Here is a 23,219-nt window from a genome sequence, read left to right on the forward strand (position 1 = left end):
TGTTCGCCTAACTGTGGCAATTGAACTAACTGGATTGACAGACGATGTCTCCTGATTTCACGTGCAGCCCGGCCAACTTGATTCAGTTCATTTTCGTGTTGGAAAACGCGGCTCCAATGGCCAACTGTGTTGGCAACTCATTTATTAACTAAGTGGTAGCATTAACACATAATTTGGTTAGAATTGATGGCAGAAAAGACTTTAATGGCTCTGAGGATTGGGATTCTCTTCAGTCCTGCAACTCCACCTTCGTCTTGAGATAGTCGGACAGATCATTGTAGATCAGCGGCTTCACACGATCTGTTTTGAAAAGCATAGAAAAAGGTTTAGTTGAGTTGAAGTACCCTTTGTTTCGATTCCCTTACTATTGCACTTGTACTGCAGGTTGGACCATATAATCATCCTCTGCGAGAAGCAGAACACGCCCAGCCGACCGCCCTTCAGCGTGGAGTCGAACACATTGCCCGAGTCGAAGATCAGGCGGTTGCCCTCGTGCATTCTGTGGGGAGAAGGAGATTGAAGACTTGGAAACCCTGTCATGGTGCCATCACTCACTGCAGGCGGATGAGGCCGATGGCCGGTCGATGCACCAGGGACCAGCGGTAGGAGGTCCTTTCCTTCCACGCAATGTTCTTCGGATCCTTCCACAACAGCCTAGCCTCGCCGTCGGTGTTCCCCTCGTGCCACAGGCTGTTCCTCATCATTGGCCCCGGACCCTCGGTGCTGTTGACCAGCTTAATCTGGATGCCCGGCGCTGCGGAGGCGGTGAACGGTCGTGGCTCCCAGTAGGTTTGGGTACCCTTCTTCCACTGCACCACATAGTACTTGTAGCTGCTCTGGTAGCTGAACACAAAGCCAGCGTAGTCATCGTCCGTGTCATCGTTGATGTAGAAGGTGCCGTCGAAGTCAACGCCTCCGAATGCGTCCTTGCCCACCGCTAAACCGGGATCCGAGTTGAGGGTCTGGACTATCTCGGTGCCATTGGCGTGCACCACCCAATTTGGATCCGCTTGGGATAGGCCTTTGGGATCCAGTGGAATGGTTTGAAGAGTGCGGAAGTCAGTGTGGTGAATCATCGAGTTGTTCGGGCAGTTGTCCATGGCATTCGGCACTCCATCTACGTCCTCATCATCTTCGCAAGAGTCACCCTTGCCATTGCGATTGAAGTCCTCCTGCTTCGGGTTCTTGGCCAGCGGACAGTTGTCCTTGTAGTTGGGAATCCCGTCTCCGTCCATGTCGTCATCGCACTCATCGCCTGTTCCATCACCGTCAGTGTCCAGCTGGTCCGAGTTACTGACCATTGGGCAGTTGTCCAGCGAGTTTGGAACTCCATCATCATCCCCATCGATGTCCCTGTGACAGGCATCGCCTACAAAGTCCATGTCGCGATCCTTCTGGTCGGGATTCGGGAGATTCGGACAGTTATCGCAAGCGTCGCCCACACCATCGTTGTCCACGTCCGACTGACTGGGATTCGGCAGCAGCGGACAGTTGTCCAGCGCATTCGGTATGGAGTCGTTGTCGATATCCCCATCGCACTCGTCCCCCAGTCCATCCTCGTCCGTGTCCAGCTGCCTGGGATTGTACTTGAGCACGCAGTTGTCGCACACATCGCCCACCTTGTCTCCATCGGAGTCCAGCTGCTCGGTGTTGTAGGCTAGCCAGCAATTATCCTGGCTGTTCTGGACATTGTCGCCATCGGCGTCGTCGTCGCACCCATCGCCATGTCCATCCAGATCGGCGTCCTCCTGGCCCGAATTGGGCAACTTCGGGCAGTTGTCCCGCTGACAGTGCAGCTCTGGACAGCCGATTGCTTGATCTGGCCATCCATCTACGTCGGTATCCCTACCGCAAATCAATCCGTTGCCCGCCCATCCCACATTGCAGTGACACTTGTGGCGGATGTTATCCATCCTAAGACACACGGCATTGCGGTCACACACGGTTCCATCCGGACACATGGACACCGAGGATCTGTCTAGGCAGCTGTAGGTGCCATTTGTTACATATCCTTCGTGGCACTGGCATCTGTAGGAACCCTGTGAAAGATTTCTATTACTTTTAAACCATTTTTTCAGATTTGCATCGTACTCACAATCTCGTTAATGCAGGTGGAATGCTCTGGGCATCGGAAGAAGCCAGTGCGGCACTCATCGACGTCCAGGCACGTTTGCCTGCGATATTCCACGGAGTAGTAGTCGGCGAAGTAGCCATGGGCGTGGGTGCCGTTGAAGCCGACGGGACACGGGCTGCACTGGAAGCCAGGACTAAGATTGGTGCACGTCGCCAGCTCGTCGCAAGGGTCGTAGAGCAGGCACTCATTCATATCCCGGCAGCTGGTTCCGTTTACCTCGTGGCCCATTGGACACGAGATACATTGAAAGTAGGGCGGATCGCCAACCTGGAGGCACTGGGCGCCTTCGTTAAGTTAAAAAGTAATTGCAAAAAGAAATTAATATGACTGCAATACAATAAACCGAATGGAAACAGATGAGTTATTCACGAAGTTGTTCACTCACATATGTGTGAGTATCTTTTTGAGCCATTTTGTTCAAAGAAAACTTTTTCTGTTTGAAAAACGGTTGGAAAAATGACAATTTCGATTTAAGTGTGTTTCAGTGCTAATTCGCCTTCTACTTCTATTTTGTTTTCCGATTCTTTAACGATTCATGGATTTGTATGCGATAAAAACAGAAATCATATAACTTTCTTTGAAATAAGTTATATCTATTTTATGTTTTCAGCTGATTCTTCAAAATGATCTATAAGATATTCCGAGTACAACTACCACTCACCATTGATATATCTGAATGCATGACCAGAAAATGATAGTGTACAAGCATGATGCGATAGAAAGGCATGTGGGTTTGGGTTGGATGATTTCGATGGGCAAATAAAAAAATAATGGAGTTTATTTATTAAATACCAAAAATTACAGCGTACATTTTGTTATAATAATATTCATAGTTTATTACAATAATTGGGAGATTTCAGGCGGGGCAAGCAAATTTTGTTACACGTTTATAGACTCCACTTTCTGGGCATTTGATTGGGACGTACATACATATTTAGTTATCTATTCTACAACAGCTTTTTAAGGATTTCCTCTGATTTTCCTCTGGAGCTGCGTCTGCTTTCAAATGAATTGCTAATACTATGAATTTCCGCTGTTCGCCAATCGTAGAGCTTACAACTTATGACTATTTTATAAAGTAGTAATTCAATATGTGCACTTTCTACGCTCTGTACTTGTTTAGCTTTAGTTGTGTATCATAGCTCAGCCGAAAACGTTGCGATAGTCCCTTCCTCCTCGGATTAGTTCGTAACGACCGAGTATTTTCGGGCGGTGTACTGGCTCTGCCTCTGATAGTGTTGGACATTATGCGAGGGCACTAGAATGTTGCCTGATACAAATGAGAATTGTTGATTAGTAAGTAGGTAGTTTAATGTGAGATGTGTCCCATTCGACTCGTCCAATTAAGTCCACCTACTGGAAGCGCAGCGAGCACTTTGTACTTTTGCCGCAAATCAATTAGACAACTTGTCTTATATGGCCCCAACATTCCAGCACGCCCAAAACTCGTTGTATCTCAGTATATCTCTGAGCTCTGATTAACCCTCTTGTTTCACACATTCGCGAGAAGCCCCAAATTAGCCCAGGTACTACAGGTACTCTATAATTTACGAGGGTTTTTTATTCAATCAGAAGGGTCGGCGAGTCCTCAGAGGTCGAATTAAACCCAAGTGGGCATTAATAAATCAAATAATCGTGTGAATTGAGTACGCTACGATCAAATGGTAGGGCAAATAAGTTTCTAAGAGTCTGGTTGTAGATAAAAAGGGTTTTTAAGAAAACAAAAGTTAATATAATCTAAAAAAAAATTAAATTAAATTTAATATTTTTGGAGCAACAATAGGCGTTTTCAACGTGTTGCTATTTAAAATGTAGTTAGTCCTCATTTACTAAAGTTATTGTCCCCAAAAAGATCATGTAAGATGTTCCTGATTACTAGACCTTAAAATTTAAACCAAACAGTTTAAGAACTTAACGATTTCCCTCCTTTCGTTTTGCTAAGAACCTCAATATGTGTTCTGGGTCCCCATGTTTACAAATCAACCCACTCGCAAGTGGCTGCAATACAATAAACCGAATGGAAACAGATGAGTTATTCACGAAGTTGTTCACTCACATATGTGTGAGTATCTTTTTGAGCCATTTTGTTCAAAGAAAACTTTTTCTGTTTGAAAAACGGTTGGAAAAATGACAATTTCGATTTAAGTGTGTTTCAGTGCTAATTCGCCTTCTACTTCTATTTTGTTTTCCGATTCTTTAACGATTCATGGATTTGTATGCGATAAAAACAGAAATCATATAACTTTCTTTGAAATAAGTTATATCTATTTTATGTTTTCAGCTGATTCTTCAAAATGATCTATAAGATATTCCGAGTACAACTACCACTCACCATTGATATATCTGAATGCATGACCAGAAAATGATAGTGTACAAGCATGATGCGATAGAAAGGCATGTGGGTTTGGGTTGGATGATTTCGATGGGCAAATAAAAAAAAAATAAAAAAAACTTAAATTAAATTTAATATTTTTGGAGCAACAATAGGCGTTTTCAACGTGTTGCTATTTAAAATGTAGTTAGTCCTCATTTACTAAAGTTATTGTCCCCAAAAAGATCATGTAAGATGTTCCTGATTACTAGACCTTAAAATTTAAACCAAACAGTTTAAGAACTTAACGATTTCCCTCCTTTCGTTTTGCTAAGAACCTCAATATGTGTTCTGGGTCCCCATGTTTACAAATCAACCCACTCGCAAGTGAGCTGATGGCACGACAAACACAAATTAGCCATAAAATCAACAAAATCCCCAAAAAGACAAAACTCCATTTAGGAATTAGGACGTGGTGATTATTGTAAGGGAGGAGGGGAGGGGCAAACATGGGGGCAGACCGACCATTCCAATTGAGTGGCTGCCACTTACCTGAGGGGCACGGTGTGTCCAGGCAAGGATTACGTAGCGAACATGTGCGTCCATCACCTTCGTAGCCGGCTGGACAGGAGTCACACTGGGCTCCATTCACGGTATCGTGACACTGAACGCCTCTGCAAAGGGAGACACAGATTGTTGTTGTTGTTAATGCGATCGAGCAGGAGGATGAAATGGAATGGGATGGGATTTTATGGTATGGTATGGTATCGTATGGAATGGGTTCAACTGGCCATGGGATATGTGTGGTGTGTGTGTGCTATTCGGGGCACATTGTTTATTATTATTAATACCGACAGGCAGGAACAAACAGCAACAAAAGACTGTTAATGTTGGACACAGTCGAGCATACAAAGGCATATTTATTAATGATGTTTAGGGGGAAACAGCCACACAAAAGCCACTGTGAGCTGGGAAAAGTGAGAGAGAAAAGGTTGCCCCGGCGAGGATGCGAGGGTCACAAAAGCACCGACAAAGAGACAAGACATGTGCCACGGGGCTTCAGAGGTGCCTGGGCTCCTCCGCCTCCTCAGGTGGATTTTCGAACGGTTCGCCCGCAGGAACGACAACGGATCCCGAAAAGAAAACAAATTACAATTACAAGAAAATCTTATTAAAAGCCAGCGAAACGCAAATAACTTAAGGATGGATGGTGGGGGCGTCGAGTGTGTGTAGGCTGCGCTGCGGATGTCCAATGGCCAATGTCCAATGCCCAATGGCCCATGGTCAAAACACAAAACATTCAACTGCATTGCATGCATGTAAATTTCACCGACCGTTTTCCTTATTTATGCTCGAGTGTGGGATTGCTTATGGCTCTGCGAAATATTTACATATCATGACATGGTCATTAGTTCGCCCCGTTTTGGGGGTTACAGTTATTGGCCCATCGGCCAATGTTCCGACTTCATCCGCATCCATACTCATCAGCATGCCACTTTGTCAGGACATAACTCTTGGCAGGCCAATTTCCTAGGAAGATCACACAGCGGCCAGAACTACCGTGCCCAACTGACCCAGAAGCCATAGTTTCATATATTTTATGGGCAAGCACACAGTGCGTTTTGGCCTGCCGGAAGTCCCAGTTCGAGTTATAGACTTGGTAGACTTGTTGGCCCTAGCTACCCAACTTGCATTTGGCCCCTGGGGAAAGCTGTAATAATGATCTAGCACATGAAAAGGGATTCGAGACGAAGCTAACTTAATACCCTCCAATGCAGAAAGAATTTTAAAAATAATTAAACTAAATTTTTTATATAAATAAAAAAGATTGTGCTGTGATGATAGCAACTTCTTGTGTGTTATGTTCATAAAACATTATTTTTGAACCACCACATGGTATTTACTATATCCGCTTTGGGTAGAGTATTAAAACAACATAGGCTGGTTTAAAATTCGAGTCGCAAAAACTTGAAGTATTGCGTTTGTTATTTTTTCGCTCTGTCAGTTGATGAGATCCGTCAGCTTGGAGCCCTCGACTTCGGCATGTCCATGGTGGGCCACAACACACTTGTCCCGATCCGCCGAGTGTGCGTCAATTTGGACTTTTCGAGTGGAAGCATTTTTGGGGATCGCCTCTAACTGGTTGGGCCGCAATTAGCAAAAAGTGTTAAGTACTTAAGTGGCAAGCGGTCTAAGAGGAGGCGATCCCCATCCAGGTTGCTTGATGCTGCGTGGGGGTTTTCGCTTTCCGGCTGCGTTCCCAGATGCCTCCGCCCCAATCTTGTGGGCCAGCCAGCCAACCTCCCTCTCCTGACCACCACTTTGCGCTTTTCTGCTTTGTTTCAGTTCATTCGACCATATTGTCTGGGTCCGAGGAGCTGCGGCATCGTTTGAGTGCTGGGAAAATATCCAGTCAAGCGCAACGAGGAACGCATTAGCATTTCAGCCAACCTCCCCGTCCACCGGTTGGCATGACGGACCCAAACCAAAACCCATGCCCATGCCCAAACCCAAACCCATACCCACTTGCCTTGTCTTGACTGCCGTTCCTTCTGGACGTTCTTTTTATTAACCACGCATTCATAATTCATAATTCCAATTTGCTGGTCTGAGCCGAGTTCGAGTCCAGTTCAAACACCGGCCCAAGGAGCCATAGAAGGAATAGAGGGCAGGTCCCAGTGAAGGAGCAGGGCCTGAGTAATGTGTGAACATGGCTCTGAAGCATGCAAAGGCTTTTAGCCGCATTGCACTGCGGGATGGGGGAGCACACAAGTTTGAATCATCAGGGATTACAGTATGTACGATTAGGGTATTCAATATTACTGTAATTGGGGTTTGCCGTAGTCCCCAAATCACATAGTTTAGCTATCCCCTTGGCCCGTTTAATGGTCTATTAGCCATACGGATCGAACGTTAGCCTTATTCTTAGGGCTTACCCGACCGCTCAGCCATTAACCCCATCCAAATGGCTTCTAATGGTAGCGCATGCCATGCAAATGCTCTAACAACAAAAGAGCCAAGAAACACTTGGCTGCCACTCCATGGCGAGCGCTCCTTCTGCTGGAGAAGTGCATCCGAGCAGTGCCACCAATCTTCAATACCACGTACTCCATCCCCCAATCCTCGAATGTGGCGCACGCTCTGGACAAACTGCAGCTAACTGCCATAAAGCGGCGTTTATTTTGCCACAGGCCACTTATCTGCGAGGTTGAGGTTGGGGCTCCAGCTCCAGCTCCAGCTCAAACTTCAACTCCTTCTCCATCTACAACTCCGACTCCGGCTGCAGCTTTTCAGCTCTTTGGCTCGGGCCTGATCTCGACTTGGCCTGGCCCGGGCTTGTTTTTGTTTTCATTGCTGCGCCTGCGCATTGCCAAGACAACCGGCGTCGTAAAAAGTTTATGCGGCGTTGCGATTTCGCAAACTCCTCGCGTGGGATGTTCGTAAAATCCCTATTAACGTATTAAGGTAATAGCATGTATTAAAGTATATCAGGATACTTGAAGTTGAGATTATTTTACGAGTACAGTAAAGTTAAGAATTCATTAAGGGAAGTAAGTTATTATAGTAAATAAAAGTATATGGGTACTACTTTTTCGATCCTATATTTTTCTAACATAATAAACCTAATAATTTGGAATGATTACCTACAAAGCATGAAGTTCCTCATAGAAATTAAGTTTCTTTAGTACTTTCATATGTTGGGATCATGATATTTCACTTCGTATAAACGAAGCCCGACTGGGAATCGCTGCCAGTCGACTATTAATTTGAATTCAAGCAGTCAAACGCTGGCTCGGCCGCCAAGTCAACAGCCACAGCAACCCAACAACAAAACCGAATACCCAGCCACGACGACTTGGAATCAATGGATCCACTTTTTCCCGATGCGTAGGCGAACTTGATTCACACTGAGATATGCGTTCCACCGAACTTTGATGTTTCGAGCTGTGAACCAGCTAGCCGCGGCTTCCACTCGCAGCTTTTCCTGATTTTACCTCAGTCGGCCGTAAACGATTTCTTGCTTGTTGGATTGTTTTTTGGCCCCACCGGTAGAGGGAGGGGTGTGGAAAGGCGAGATTCTGTGGGAAAGTTTCCCCAATCGAAATGAAATTCTGTCGCGGGAATTGTCCAACATGCGCGTACACATGTTGCAGCTGCCATCCGCCCAGGAATCACACTCCCAAATCGGTATCTCCGATCTCTAGATGGTAATATTATCTCCCTGGTTTGTGGATCGCAGCTTGATTGCACTGCTGATTGTTTCGTCAAATGCATAATTTAAATCGAACAACAGAAGTGTGCGCGGTAAAAAGTTTCCGCGCCCAGGCGCCCGACTGTCAACGGCCTGGGGCCAAGTTATGATTGGCTTTTCAGGTGGTCAGCACCACCTGGGATTGGGATTGTACCTTGGGAAATGGAAAGTGCTGAAATGGGTACAAAGAGATGAAGGCAAATGGGCCACCAAAGTAAATGAGATGTGCAGAAGGAGTATGCCAAACATTTGACTTAAAGATTCCATGATAATTAAACCTCTTTTAAAACATAATTTCTGTATATAAAGTATTACTTGCCCACAAGTTCTTCGAAAATATAGAATCATTTTCAATGTAGAGCGCTACCATTAATTTAAGAACCTAACCTCTTATGACCTCTTACATTATGTAACCCTACTCGAAAGGAGCATTAATATAGGATTGTTACCTATGTAATACCGCCATAAAAACACACACACACACGATAGCTGCCACAACAAAGGATCAACAGGTGTGCATGTCATTAGCACAAGTTTTACGGCCTTTTAATAGAATCGATGGTCTTTCAAAGAATGGGGCTCTGAATCAAAGTGAAAATAAACAAAGCGTTGACCAGGTTCAGGTGACATTCGTTGGGTTCTAAATTAGAATGATTGGAATGGAGTTTTGGCCATCGGTTTTGGGCCTACCACACACATTGGCCACATTTCATCGATAATGAAAGATGACAGTAACGAGTCGGCGTCGTGACAACATTTAAGGCAATTTTATGCAAATTAAAAGACGTTCGGTCGGTCAGCCAGAGGCGCACCTTGCCCGCAACAACCCGGGATGGGTAAACAAACCGAGGCGATTCGAAAGACACCTACAACAGCCCGGGCTCCTAGCCCGATCTTTGGGAGCCCTTTTCAATAATTTACTCAAATTTATGGCCTACGTTCTTTGAGGCTCCTATGCGCGTGGCCAGTGGATTCTCGCATTTCCCGTGGGGTCGCCGTGGTCGGGGAAAGAATAACAGAAATCACTTTAGGTGTCTTGACACAATGAAGTCAGTCAGTCCTCAGAATCGTCTTGCTTGGGTGCGGGTTCTTTATGCCGAGCTCACATTTAACTAATTTATGCGGCTGCCTCAAGTGCCATTTGTGGTCCAGACCCCACAGACATCTATGGGTCTTCCGCAGTGCCAAAGGTTTTGTTGCATTTTGTCGAACAATACGAGGAGTATCTACCAAAAATATTCTTCTCCAGTTCCAGCTCCGTTACATCGCATAACTTGTTATAGTTTTGTTTAACATATTTATGACTGGTGTTGCAGGTGGGTTACCAGTTCGATATAATGTTTTTATTAGGCTCCCCAGCAGTGCTGTGGGTATTTAGCATAATTATTTTGGCAGCGCCAGAACAATATTTACCACTTTATTACTATTTCCCATTGCGACGAGCTCTTCCGGTTCCAAGCTAGCAACTTCGTATGGGTGCTGTGGGTGGATCAGAGTCAGAGTCTCCTCCTCCGCCTCAGTTATGAATCGAAATTTCTATTTCGAATCGCTGCCTGACCCCATTAATAATCTTAAACAGATCAAAGAGATCTCTCGATGGATAAATCCGTTTCTTGGACTCCATTTGAATATCTAACTCACCGCGTCTAGATTATTCAAGATGCGATAATGCGTAAGAAATGGAATCTCTCGCAGTGTAAGTGGGGATTAGGAAGTCTTCGCATTCGAATTGACATATCTACGATCTACGGAGCTTATCAGATGCACAGAGGTGAGAGAACAGGTTCCACATGATCCCTCATGACATGACTCACGGCCATTAAGCCCAATCCACTTACTCTTCGGGGTTCTGGGTAACCAGCTTATGTTCATGGTCGCGTTGCTCCCATTTATTCGTAGAATTCACACAGGGCAAATAGAGGCCTAAATGTGTCTCCTTCTCAATGGCCATCACGTGCTTATCAATCACAGATTGAGATATGTATATGGATGCATATGGATGCCTCTGCCGCTGCCCAGCTTGTCAAGGAGGCGCTAAACAAGGAGGCCATAAACAACATCAAATTGCCATTAAGGCCAAATGCAAATAATTGCACAGTCAGGACGGGGATAAGCCTTTCGGATGGCGGCGCTTTTCAAGCCCTCGCAGTCGCAGCATGACAAATACAATTAACATGGATGCGATGGCCACGCCCTTGACGCCATTAAAAGCTCCACCAGCCGCGTTAATTTTCCTCGCACGAAGAGCACACGCACAGGATTATATATATGTGTATATGGTTGGTATATAATGTGCATAAGGATGCAGTATGGACTTACGGATAGCACATGTGATGGGCGCAGGTAACGCCCGGCTTGCAGCTCTTGCCATCGCCAATGAAGCCAAGGGGACAGTGGCCACATCGAGGACCGGCCGCCGAGTCCAGGCACTCCACTCCTAGAAGGGGAAAACAGAAGATCAAGCTTTAAGTTGCAATATCTCTACTGATTTCTTGTTCTCAGTTAATGAGTACTTTAATTTAATTTTAAGTTTAACCTACTTATGGCCAATATTTTGGGCAATCGCACTTACCAGGATAACAGGGATTGGAGGAACGGCAGTCGGGCTCGATGCGCAGTTGGTTGTCGGTGGTGGAGGGATTCTTGCAGCCGGCACAGTTCTCCAGGAGCATACGCAGGTAGGCAATCTCCTGGCGCTGGTGGGCGACGTCTTCGCGGAGCAGCTTCACCAGAGCCAGTAAATCGCTGAGCGAGCGTGCGAAGGCGTCTGTGTTTGGAACAATGGCCAGAGCGTTACAGTTGAGATAAGTCGGGTTCGGTGGGGACTTTAAATAAAGCAACAATAATTCACCAACACCCTACTCCACACCCTGCAAAAAGTAGTCGGCGAATGTGTGTGGGAAGCGTTCAAGCGGCTGACAAGATTAAGGTCTAACCGATGCACCCATTTCGCACTCACTCTCTGATTGCAACCTAATCCGCTTTGTCGCTCCAATGGATCCAGGACTACGAACAGCTGCTAATGCGAATGGCGTTTTAGTGCAGCTTAATGCACTGGGACAACAGAACCGATCACCTAATCCCAAACCCGCAACTCACTAGGGATGAGTCAGTGTGTTTAACTGATCGACTGGAGGAAATGGAATAACTCAGGTTCTAAATATATGCTAATATCGTGTGTAGGTTGATTGTTTTGCAAGTGACTAATCTTGGACAGAATTCGCGACCGGATATGGATCATCGATTCTCATCGGAAGTATTATTCAGGATTTTCCATCTTGAAAACTAATTAATGCCTAATAACTTGTAAAACTGCTCTAAAGATTTCCTTTTATTCTCCAGATATCTCAACTTCTTATGGTTATTCTGGCAAATTTAACAAATTGCAATATATCGCTTATAGATCTGTCATCTCTAGGCCTTTTGGATTGTACAACACCATGTACGACACCATGGCCACAACTAAACTAGTTCAGCCTAGTGGTCCGTTCTATGGGCACATCTGTCTGACTTTGTCGGTTTACCTGGCTGAGTGAGTTTTGTCAACATTGAAAACGCCGCCGCCTCAACGCCCAAACGCATCCGTTCCAAGTCGGATTGGGTGAGTAGCCCCTGCGTCCCGGCTCCACTGCTCCTCCATCTGGGGTCCTCGCCCCAGCAATCTCGATCTCGTTTTGGTTACATTTGGCAACCTTCGCTTGCATTTGGTTCGTTGGCGGCGTGGCCACGTAATTCATTCATTACGATTTGCCGTTTTTGTTGGCTTTGCCTTTGCCGATTTATATGCCGCACCGTACTCATGTCAAGTGCACTCGAAAAAAAAGTCTGCTCTCAACATTAGCTATCATAACATAACTGACATTTTCAAAGAAGTAAAGTAGGTGGGCACTACCATAAAGCAGCAGATCTTAATTGTATAGCAACTTGTAATCAATATTATCTACATTTTTGCACGTGCACAAGTGAATTTCTCTCTGTGTAGATTGTGTGGGTACAGATCGGAGCTGGCTACCAATTTGGTGTCTTTGCTCTGAGCCAGATAAATAATAATTATGACGGCTCGACACCAGGCAATGTTGGGAATCGAGTGCACAGCTTTTGCGCGGCTTTGTCATATCTCGGTGTTCATTAGTGAGTGTGCACTGTGGGCGCCTCGTAGCCCTCCATCCTCTGGATATATTACCCTTTTACCGCGATCACTTAACGGCGACTTATTGGCCAAGACAGTGACACCGATGAGGGTACCTATGGCTATATTACACTGGCATAGATAGTGCTCCGGTCGTTATTAATTGCTTGCCAGATTTATAAGGCATTAGCGAGTTAAGCGAGATGTTTTACGACTTGCCGGCCTAATGAAGACCATAATGCTCAAGGACAAGCAAATCGGTATTGGTAAACGGTATGACAAGGGTATTAGCCTTTTGACTTGCCCAGAACCAAACTATTTGCGTATTGGTTAAGCAACCCACATGATTTCCGCCATATAAGGAACCCTTCTTTAACCCAATCAATCAAAGTCAGTTCTATTACTTTGACAGCTACGTTTCCTCTTCCCATTCAATAAAATGAATAAAAATAACTTAAGATTGTAGGTAATTTCATAGTTTTAAAGTTTTTCTTTTCCAAAAGATTGCAGTTTGAGAATACCTGTACTGGTTTTCAAGGCCTCGTTCATTCACTTGCACATGCCATTGAAATCTGGAGCCCCCACTCGATGCAACAACAACCCCCCGCCGAATCAGTTCCCCAGCCCACACACACATACCCCATTTCAGGTTGCTCCACTACATTCGCCTAATTGAATTATGTTCCTCGAGTGACATAAACGCCAACTGACAAAGGCCAAACAATTTCATCAAAGCGAGCCTCTAATCTAGCAACAGCCCAACCTTTGGAGTCGTAGGAAGCCCTCGTCGTTTTGGACGGGGGCCACGCCTTTGGGCCAAGATTCGTTGACTGCCTCGAGACTACCGACTGACAGTTGATAACCGAGTACGGAGCAGTTGGGTGGATGAGGTGGTGGTGAACTGCTGCTGGGCACCTACCTTCGCAATCGCCATTCAGAACGGGAATGTCGCCGCGCTCCACGTCCGTTGGCACCTCCTGGTGTCTGTGATCCACGACTCCTTCCCGGGCGATCGTTGGCTCATACCAGCCGCGCACATCGCGCTTCTTGTTCTTCTCTGCAAAGATTGAAGCACAGAGCGGAGTATATGTTTATATAAGTGGGTTGTAGGTAGTCAAGGATGCGCGGGAATAACTCACCACGCTCGGTGATCTTGTTGCGCAGCATGCGAAGATTGCCACGACGATGGTTGCCTTTCTGGCAATTCGCCCGCTGCAGGGAGTGCTCCATGTCCCCATCAAAGTGGAGGGGATACTTGCGCTCACGGAACTGTCAACGATATGGTTCACTTATCTTCAGTGCCACTTGGGAGCAAGTACCATCTACTCACCAGCTTGATCACCGGATCGTCCATCTGGGTGTACAGCTTGGCCAGGTTCATGTCGATGTCGAGATGTGTGCTCGCCTTGCAGTCCACATGGAGCGTTATGCGATTCTTAGAGAACTGCAGCGCCAGGGATCGGATGGTGCTCGTCTCGTTGATGTTGGGTATCTCGAAGTTGCGCGACTCGGTAGCTCCATTCGCACTGATGTCCAGCGTTACCCGCTGCTGTTTGCGGTCCAGGAAGAAGGACATCTTGTGCTTCAGCATGGGGAAGTCGATCATGAAGAGTGCTTCTATGGATATGTGCAACTTTCGACGCGGTCTAATTGATGGGAACTCTTAGTTTTTGAATAAATAGTGATAAGATTCAATAATTACCTAATGTGTCGCGTTGATATGACCACATCTCCTTTGCGTATAAACTGCTCCAGTTCAGCGGAAGCAACTGAAATGGTGAGATATAAATAAATCAAATTCTATATTCCTTTCCAATTTTCGTGCCCTATCTTTTTTTGCATTTTTTGATCAGTTTCGAAACTGTCAAGAACAACTTCCGTTCTACCTTAACCACACATATTGATTACAAAATAAACAGAGATAATGCCCAAATCATCAACGGGCCATGTTTGTTAATCTCTTCAACTAAACCCCGTCTTAGCCACTTGCTCTGTTTGCCCACAAACATTGGCAATCGGTTATTTAGCCTGCCACAGATTACAGCACCTCGGATACGGAACATGGAACTATTTATTTTGGTCACCCAGGGAGATTGCCTTTAATACCCGCGGACCGTGTTAACCCAAATAAATACACGATCGCTATTTGCACAATCCGTATACGTACGAACAACTGCGGGTAAAAGAATCCATCAAGACGACTCTATATCTATATAGAATTTCACGCATTTGTGCGGTTATTTGTCATGCTGACAGCGACCGACTTTTGACAGGCTCATGCCAGGTGACCTTCACGACATGGATGTGGACTTGGGCATAGGTATGGACATGGACATGGTTATGAACCCGGGACATATTCATAAAAGCCTCTGGCTCGTGATCGGGCTGTAATATAACCATCTACGGAGCAGGGAGGTCGCCAACTCAGAAACTGGTGACCCCGCTGTCAGCTGGTGACGTTTGCATTGGGATTTGAGTGCAAGATTTACATAAATCGCCAAGTTGTTAACCAAAAGTATGGCTTTCGGGCGGATTTCAGCAAACATTGGCATTGCAGCTAGTCGCTTTGGTAAAGCCATATATGTACATACACTGATCGATCAGTAAGGAACTCATTAGGATATATTTATGTAAAAAGTTTAAAATATCAATGGATAGAACTATCTTTAAAGTGAATAAACGACTTGCTTGGTATAAATATCGTATGAGTTCTTCTAACTTTATGTTGATACCTGACTGATACAACCTCTGCTTTTCTCCCAGTGCAGCCTGAGGAAAGAGTTCGCTGGAATGCTGGGAGGTGCGAGGAAGGTGCTTCGGATGCACTTACCTGGATCGAGTGAGAGTGATGCAACCTCCACAAATGTCAGCGCCAAGGCGGTCAACCCGATTAGCAGCACGCGCGTCCAATTCATCGTGTTCGCTGTTGCTGGTGTCTTCTGTGATCTTCGGAAGGAATGGGTGGGGGTGCGGGAGTGATGGACCGAGGGGTACGAGCGCCTCACTCCAAAATCTTTACCGTCCGCTGAAATATAAATATAAAGAAAGAAACGATAAAGCGAAGAAAATGGGAGCCCGGTCTTCAGTCGGTGGTTGTTTATTTACGTTTAAAAATAAAACGCATTGCGTGGAGGAGCATAAAATAAAATCGCATCGAGTAATAAATAAAATTCAAATGAAATTTTTTGTTTAGCGAGAAAAGTATTAACCGGGACAGAAGTATAGCAATCGGTAAATAATTTGCAGCATTTTTGGGATTCTCAACAAGCAGCTCCCGCTTCACATTTTTCACTCCCCACTTTGCCGGAAGTACTTGGTCGGGTATCACCTATATATCTATAGATATTTATATAGGATCCCCCCTATATCATTCATCTCTTTGGCCATCTGTGGGCGTCATTATCATAAAGCATTTCGGAGCTTAGGTTTTATATTTCTCGTTGTAATTTCCCCGTGTGCCCATTGTGGATTCCTTGAGCTGCCCGAGATTTATGTTCGATATTTGCAATCATTCTTTCTTGAATGCCTCTCTTAACTTAAATAAATGTTTATTTAATGTGTGTGCTCAGATGTGTTTTCAGGTGCTTCTTCGGCGGAAGTTCCGAGGAAATGTGAAGGTGATGAATTTTAGTTAATTGAAACTTTTTCTTGGAAGGTCGCGAGATTAGGTAGGGCATAATTGCTTCACAAAGTATCATTCATAATATTATGCAAAGCTAATTTATCCAAACGCTATTCATTGCCTCCATTGTAAAACACAATGAAAAACTTCTTTCATGATTCACATAAATCTTAGAAAAGGGAGCTAGAAATTCAGCCTTTAACGATCAGTGAAATGAAATGGAATGTAGTGAATTCTGTGATGTTAAAAACAGAATTAAGTACCCACTGATTGGCGTAAAACAAGAGGTAGTCGTAAAATAAACCCGAAAATAGGTTAAGGACCTATCCTTCAAACTCAAAACTAATCCATTGCAATTAGGCCTTTAGCTCATCACTTGAGCAGCCACAAATGTCAGCTAGTGCCATAAACTGCATAACACACAAATCCAATTGATAGAGACTTACAGTCCCGCCACGAGCTCATCCTCCCCAATCTCAACTCCAACTCTAACTACCAGCCATTACACAACTTTCATGCTTAAATAAACACAAGAAATGTGGCCGAGATGTTGTTGGCTTTGGCTCTGAGGTGTCCCAGGAATGTGGTAACGGTCGCCGATGCTCCAGCCACAAGCAGCCACATTGGGATGCACATTCGTAGCCGGGCCAAAACCAAATGGCGTTCTGGCCATACAAGACACGACGACAACTTCACCGATACTGGTCCAAAATGTTGACTGACAGTTATGGATTTATAGTGGCAGTGGATATTGCTGTTGTTGACTTCTCGTTCTCCCGGCTACAATGTCACTGAGTCACAAGTGGACGACGGGCTGTAGGATCTGTTCCGTTTATGGGTGTAATCGCAATTACCGGACCTGAGTTCTCCATCTCCCCACGTAGTAAAACTGGAAGATACGGTGGCAGATCACATACACTTCGATCGTATTTTAGGGTTTTTATTCTCCATTCGACAGATGTGATATCAGAGTGCTTTAGTATGCGGATTAAGATGGACAGTACCTGGCTTTGTAGTGGGCGCCATAAGGAAGTTGAATCAATAAAAAGAATAACATTGAATGAATCCTATATACTCTCACCATTTCGAAGGAACCTCTTTTCAATCATGTATCAGTGGAATCTTAAGTATTTGAATCAATAATCTGGTAAATAAATCTATTTTCAATTGAAAATTAAATTTATCTACGGTAGATTAAACATGAAATTCAGAATATGTAAACAATGTTTCAATATATTCCCATCCTATGAGAAAGAGATTCCCATAAGTTCTAAAAGCTTAAATCGTCCCAGTTATTCAGCCATTTCAAATTCCCTGAAAGGTTATCAAGAACTTAACCCAAGCATAATGCCCGAGATCTGTGCCAAGTGTTCATTGAAACGTTTATTAATACCCAGTTAAGTTGGCCGCCGGCTACCAGAACATTTCCCACCAAATGTCAACCGAGTAATCCGCCGCGAGCATAAAGAACAACCGAAACCAGCAGTGGAGACACCTTCGAATGTACACCTAAACACATAATCCTCAGGCCTGAAATTTATTAAATACTTTTTAATGCCAGCGGTTTGGTATAGATCATGCCTAGACCAGGCATATATGTTTGTCCAGCACCCACGCACTCATCAAGTTGAGGCACCAAAAACAAAATCCCGCCATGGAGACGCCAAAGAGGCCATCGTCAGCATGGTGAAGACGACGCCACATCTGCTTACTTATTAAAGCGGACAAAATCAGAAATCAGAATCAAAGTCCGTCTCCATAAAGCGACGAGTACATTGATTGACATTTAATTAAGCAAAGGCAAATGCACACGGAAGCCGCCAGCCGATCAATCGGCAACCAAAACCGCAACTGAGAAGGGTTGGATGCAATCCAGATCATCGTCATCACCCACTGGCCGGGTTTGGACCCCTCACTGATCCCCAGCCGATTGAACAAGTTTGGCGTCACCGTCATTGCAGTGACAAAGGCGTTTCTGGTCGATCATCAAAGGAAATTTGATGCTTATCGGAAAAGTCATTTCATCAGATTAAATGGCGGCGGGCCAGAAGAGAGGCAGGCGAAAGGGAAACCAGAACCCTGGGTAGCCAGTTGGCAGCGAGGGTCGATCGAAGGGTATGCTCTACACAGCAGAGGGATGGGAGATGCATTTATCCAAGTGCCACTTTGATGTGGTAAATGTTTTTATAGCTACTAATCCCATACATACATACTTCTGCTTTAGGAACTTAGAGACCTACAATAATATTATGATTAGCATGAGGGATAATTAATGCTAATGGTAAAGAACTATTATGGCAATCCTACTGGTTAGTTAGGTGGTTGTGCTGTTCTATCAAATACCTAGAATATATTAGAAAACAATTTGAAAGATATTGAACTATTTGCTTGTAGTTGTTATAAAATGAGTACCAAGTTTCGATAAGTCTGCCCTCGTGCGGCATTAGAAATTCAAATATTTTGACTCTTTATTTTCCGATCCACGTCCACGTCCACATCCCCCCGGGCGTTTAAAACGGCGCAAAAACTGAAGCGAGAAGGAAAACGCTGGCGCGGCTACTGCGCATGCGCGACGCGAGTTGGCAGCGGTTAAAACCGCGCTTCTGCGCAGTCGCGTGTGGGCAGGACAAGTTTCGCTGCCGCCGCGGGCGTCGTGTCACTGAAATCAAATCAGCCGGGCTTAAATGCTCAGCCAAAAACTTCGCTGCGAGTTGGGGCTGTGAGTTGTTGGAGCTCCAAGCGCTCGCTCAGGCTGGCAAACCTGCTGTCAGTCGCTGGTTTGACATGGAAAAAAATCCATGCCGGCGCCTACGCAGCACGAGAGTGAAAAATCGGGAGAAAGAGCGCAATCGCGCTGTTAAGCCACTTAGAGAAATTCTTCGGCGGATTTTCATTTGCAGCTAACTTTCTTCAGGCTTTGTTTAATTTCAAACAGTCAGCCTATTATAATTGGAGGCAACCAAATAGCGAGGTGAACTGAATTGATTTCGAGCAGCCTGATAAATTGGTTTCATCATAATGGGACTTTGTGTAACTTCCGGCGCAGGCCAAACATTTTTTCGAACGTTGTTTTCGAAGTGTCAAGATTAGGATTGGAGTTCAATAGTCTCGGACGGCACTTGACGTCCTCATTTTATTGATTTCTGTATTTGTATCGATTTGAATTTCGGCTCGGTCTTTTTGTCGTCGTTTTCCCATTCAATTTTTGACTATTTATTTTCGACAAAAATGCAGTAGTTGACAGCTGGAAATGTGGCTTTTCAGGTGTTATATGGAGTCCTCTGTCAATTATAAGTCGGGTGATTGAGATTTCTGGTATGGTAATTGCCACCTGCCAACTTGCTCAATCCCAACAGCGGAGTACATAAAAATGTTTGAAATTGTAGGTGTAAAAACGCATAAATCACAATTTAAAGACTCGTAAGAATGGTATTATTATTATTATCTCTGTAATCTTGAATCTTTAATCTTGCGATGAGCTAAACATGCATGATGACTACTTTTTGAAGTAAACATAGCCAGCAGCTAGAAACTGTCTCAAATCGTATTATATTGCCATCAATTAAATTTATACAGCGGCTATATAATTAAATGTTTTTTACCAGGTGTTTGTTAGACCGCACCTTGCTATCAGTTGTCTTTAAAAAATTTGCATATCTTCGCAAAATATCTAAGGAAAATAATATGCGTGATAGATGCTACTTATCTTGCCCAGATAAAAGTATACATTTCGGCGCAATTTTCGTTGGCGATCTTGTCAAATCTTGAGAATGTGTTTAATCTGTCATTAGGCCAAAACCGAAAACCCATGAACTTATGTTGATGAACCATTAAGGCAAAGTCGCGTCTCCATTCGACTTGAATTGGCCTTGAAGCCCGCAGTCCAAACGGCCAACACAAATAGCCTTAGCTGCTATTGTGACTTTGCTCCATTTGAATTGCAAATTCCGGCTGAAGTCAATACAAAGCATTAAAATTTGTTAGCCTGAGTCGCCGCAAAAGGGTCGGATATTGGTGTTCAAATGACTTTCCACTGACGATGCTCTAATTTGCTGGTGCAACAATTTTCCACTTAATTTGCATTTGTTTATGAACTCATAACTCGCTGCCAAGCGGAAATTCCATAACCAACAATGGCAATATTATTTATGTTTTAATAATGTCAAACTCGAGCTCCAAATATGGCTAGCAAGATATTACCATGTCTGAAGAGTCATCTCTGTGTGTGGGGCACCAAGGGGTGTCAATGTTTGGACAGAGAATAAGAAAACACCAGGCTCCATATTTGAATAATTATTCAGTGAATTTCTGTCACATCTCATTGCAAAACTGAAAAGATCGATCTTATTCGAGCACTCTATTGAAGGGAAAGTATCTATCTATTGTATAGATACATCTCAACGAAGTAGTGGTTACTACATCTTGAAGATTAATACCCCTTCGGGTCACAACGCCACTGTCGCTGAATAATATATTCAAATAATAAAATAACCGCAAGTCTGAAATGTCTTTCGAACAGGCAGTTATAAATTGTTATGGGGATCTTTGCAGTGGGCGTCTTTTAATTGAATCGCTCGGAATTGAGTAGCAGAAGCCAGTAGAAGCTGCAAAGTGATTGGGAAATCGAGCCAAATAAAATTAAGTATTTTAACCGTTGTTGGGGAATGTGGCCAGCTTCATTTGGTCAACATCATTAACAAACTGTGGCTGCCGTTTCGAATCACAATTCATATTTGGTGGAGGGGAAAATATTCTGTGCTCAGACCTTATATGATCACATAATTATAGTTCATGCGATGGCATAAACCTCAATCTGCTCGTTTAAATACGTGTGGAAAGTCCGGTAATTAATAAATTATGAATCGACTGCGGTATTTATGGCGCCAATGCAGATAAGATCTCCAGATCCCCCATAGATTAATGTCGCTCGAATGGTGAGGATGCCACAGGCCGATTCGGCCGCCAGATTGCGGTTGACTTGGGTGTGGCTAATTAATATGTATCGATAGTATTTGAATTACAACAACAATTAGCATGATTTATCATCAGATATAAAATGGCGGTGAAATGAATAGAAATCTTGTGAGGCGCTCATAAAAAATATTCATAGATTGGCCTATCAACAACTTGGTGATTATCATGCAATAAAGTCGAATGGAAAAGAGTTAAACTGCTGTGGGTGTAGCTAGAAGATGCGATACTTTAGTCTACAGTCTGTTAAGATTGAAAACTAGAAATTAACATTTAGCTATTATAACTTTCTAAATTATAGATATTAATAAACATAGACTATCTATCGTTTATCTTTACATCATCATCATTATTAACGCAACTTCTTTAAGAACAACTTAATATGCCTTCCACGCACTTGAATATGGAATGCACTTCGCAACTGGCCACTTGGCGCACTGATTTTCCGAGTGAGCGGAGTGTAGCCCATATTTTGGCCACACGATTGAGCAGCAAAGCAGCCCGGAGGTCTGGCCCACCTTCACACTCACCTCGTGGTCAAGGACGCTGCTCGTGCTCTAGAGGTGCCCCCACTGCGGATGTGGATGTGAGCCAAGTGATCCACTTGGCGGGACGGAACTGATAGCTCCTTGTTCTTTGTGCCGCTCGTTTGCGCCACTTGCGGCTGTCAACGCGCAATTTAGAATGGAAACGACCTGAGTTATTTTTACGAGTATTGCGAAAGATCAAACACGTCGCAAGGGTATCTTCACACTAAAAGAATCGATAACGAAACGGATGCATTAGACCATTTAAACCCTTTTCGAAATACGCGCCAGGTAGAAAAGCTGGATTTTGGAATGGGGACACACGCGAAGATTTCGTGGAGTCAATTTTATGGGATCGAGGTGGAGAACACGCGACGCCAATGCCTGCAATCCTCCAGCAACGACAACTGCTCCGCAACGGACTCGCCCGTTCGTGCCAATAAAAATTAAAACACTTTTATGCTATTAAGGCGAACGCGACGCGATCTTGGACACCTTGGATGCGGAGGATGCTGCTTGAGGATCGATCGGATTTCTAAATATGGGCAAAAAACTGTGTACAGCGCGAGCTGATTTCAAAAGAACACTTAGGAAGCGTTTGAAAACTGAAACATTCTCGCGATAATTCGATCTATTGATGCTACTGATTTATCGCCAAAACTAATCACTGATCACCGATCACTTATCGAAGCACCTAGGACACGCACCGTCTTGTTCAACGTTCCAACGCGAACTGAAACTGAAAATTTGAAAATGCAAAGGGAATGATCGACGCGCAGCGACGACTGCGGCAGCGGCAGCGCTGTTGGCTGGAGCAACTTTGAGCAGCGACAACTTGTTGTTGCCTTTCTGCGTTTCTGTTTTGTTCTCAGCTGTTGTTGTTGCTCTTGGGAGAAACACGGCATTTTGTCTTCGCTTGTGTTTCTTTTGATTTGACGCGTGAGTAAGCCGCGACGCCCACGTGCAAAATTTGCGTAAACATCGACAGAGTGGCCAGATCGCTGGTGAATAATTGAGGAAGTGAGTGGAAAAGTGGTAGTCAACTTTGAGACCTCGTAATTTCCGCTTCCTTAGTTCAAAGGAAACTTTTACAATGGGTAATCTTTTTTAAAATATAGGAAATTAAAATGTATTTTCTATATAAAAAATGTTTTTAAAAATATTCAGTAACTCAGTTTATAGATTTTTGAGCAGAACACAATTCAGTTTTCGTTTGTTTAGCTTTAAGTTGCAATTATGTATGTAGTATTGCTAAAAACTGCTGTGTAATTTG

The 23,219-nt window shown here is 44.3% G+C and overlaps 1 protein-coding gene across 3 annotated transcripts; it reads right to left on the bottom strand.

The window, feature by feature from the left end:
- Positions 1-90: 90 nt before the first annotated feature.
- On the bottom strand, positions 91-22,686 carry LOC6611427 (cartilage oligomeric matrix protein). 3 transcript variants are annotated; one of them, XM_032718618.1, is made up of 14 exons: positions 22,654-22,686; positions 21,950-22,172; positions 15,657-15,851; positions 14,529-14,595; positions 14,157-14,472; positions 13,966-14,095; positions 13,746-13,883; positions 11,270-11,464; positions 11,017-11,134; positions 4,998-5,119; positions 2,096-2,418; positions 556-2,039; positions 366-499; positions 91-300 (listed from the first exon to the last, which is right to left on the bottom strand). In XM_032718618.1, exons 3-14 carry the CDS (start codon positions 15,739-15,741, stop codon positions 230-232), a joined length of 3,183 nt encoding a protein of 1,060 aa, XP_032574509.1. In that variant the 5' UTR covers positions 15,742-15,851; positions 21,950-22,172; positions 22,654-22,686; the 3' UTR covers positions 91-229. The 3 variants fall into 3 exon arrangements, with proteins under 3 accessions (XP_032574509.1, XP_032574506.1, XP_032574511.1); XM_032718615.1 differs by lacking the exon at positions 22,654-22,686 and having other exon boundaries at positions 21,950-22,583; XM_032718620.1 differs by lacking the exons at positions 91-300; positions 366-499; positions 556-2,039; positions 2,096-2,418; positions 22,654-22,686 and adding an exon at positions 2,895-3,404 and having other exon boundaries at positions 21,950-22,583.
- Positions 22,687-23,219: the final 533 nt, after the last annotated feature.

The sequence above is a fragment of the Drosophila sechellia genome, chromosome 2L, assembly GCF_004382195.2.
Source record: "Drosophila sechellia strain sech25 chromosome 2L, ASM438219v1, whole genome shotgun sequence".
NCBI classification, from domain to species: Eukaryota; Metazoa; Arthropoda; class Insecta; order Diptera; family Drosophilidae; genus Drosophila; species Drosophila sechellia.

Bases quoted from the DNA above. Each gene is read 5' to 3' on its own strand.
- LOC6611427 (XM_032718618.1), bottom strand. From the start codon at position 15,741: ATGAATTGGACGCGCGTGCTGCTAATCGGGTTGACCGCCTTGGCGCTG. The intron at 14,473-14,528 runs GTAATTATTGAA...CCCATCAATTAG, and splicing joins ATATCAACGCGACACATTAG to ACCGCGTCGAAAGTTGCACA. The intron at 14,096-14,156 runs GTGAGTAGATGG...TATCGTTGACAG, and splicing joins ACGATCCGGTGATCAAGCTG to TTCCGTGAGCGCAAGTATCC.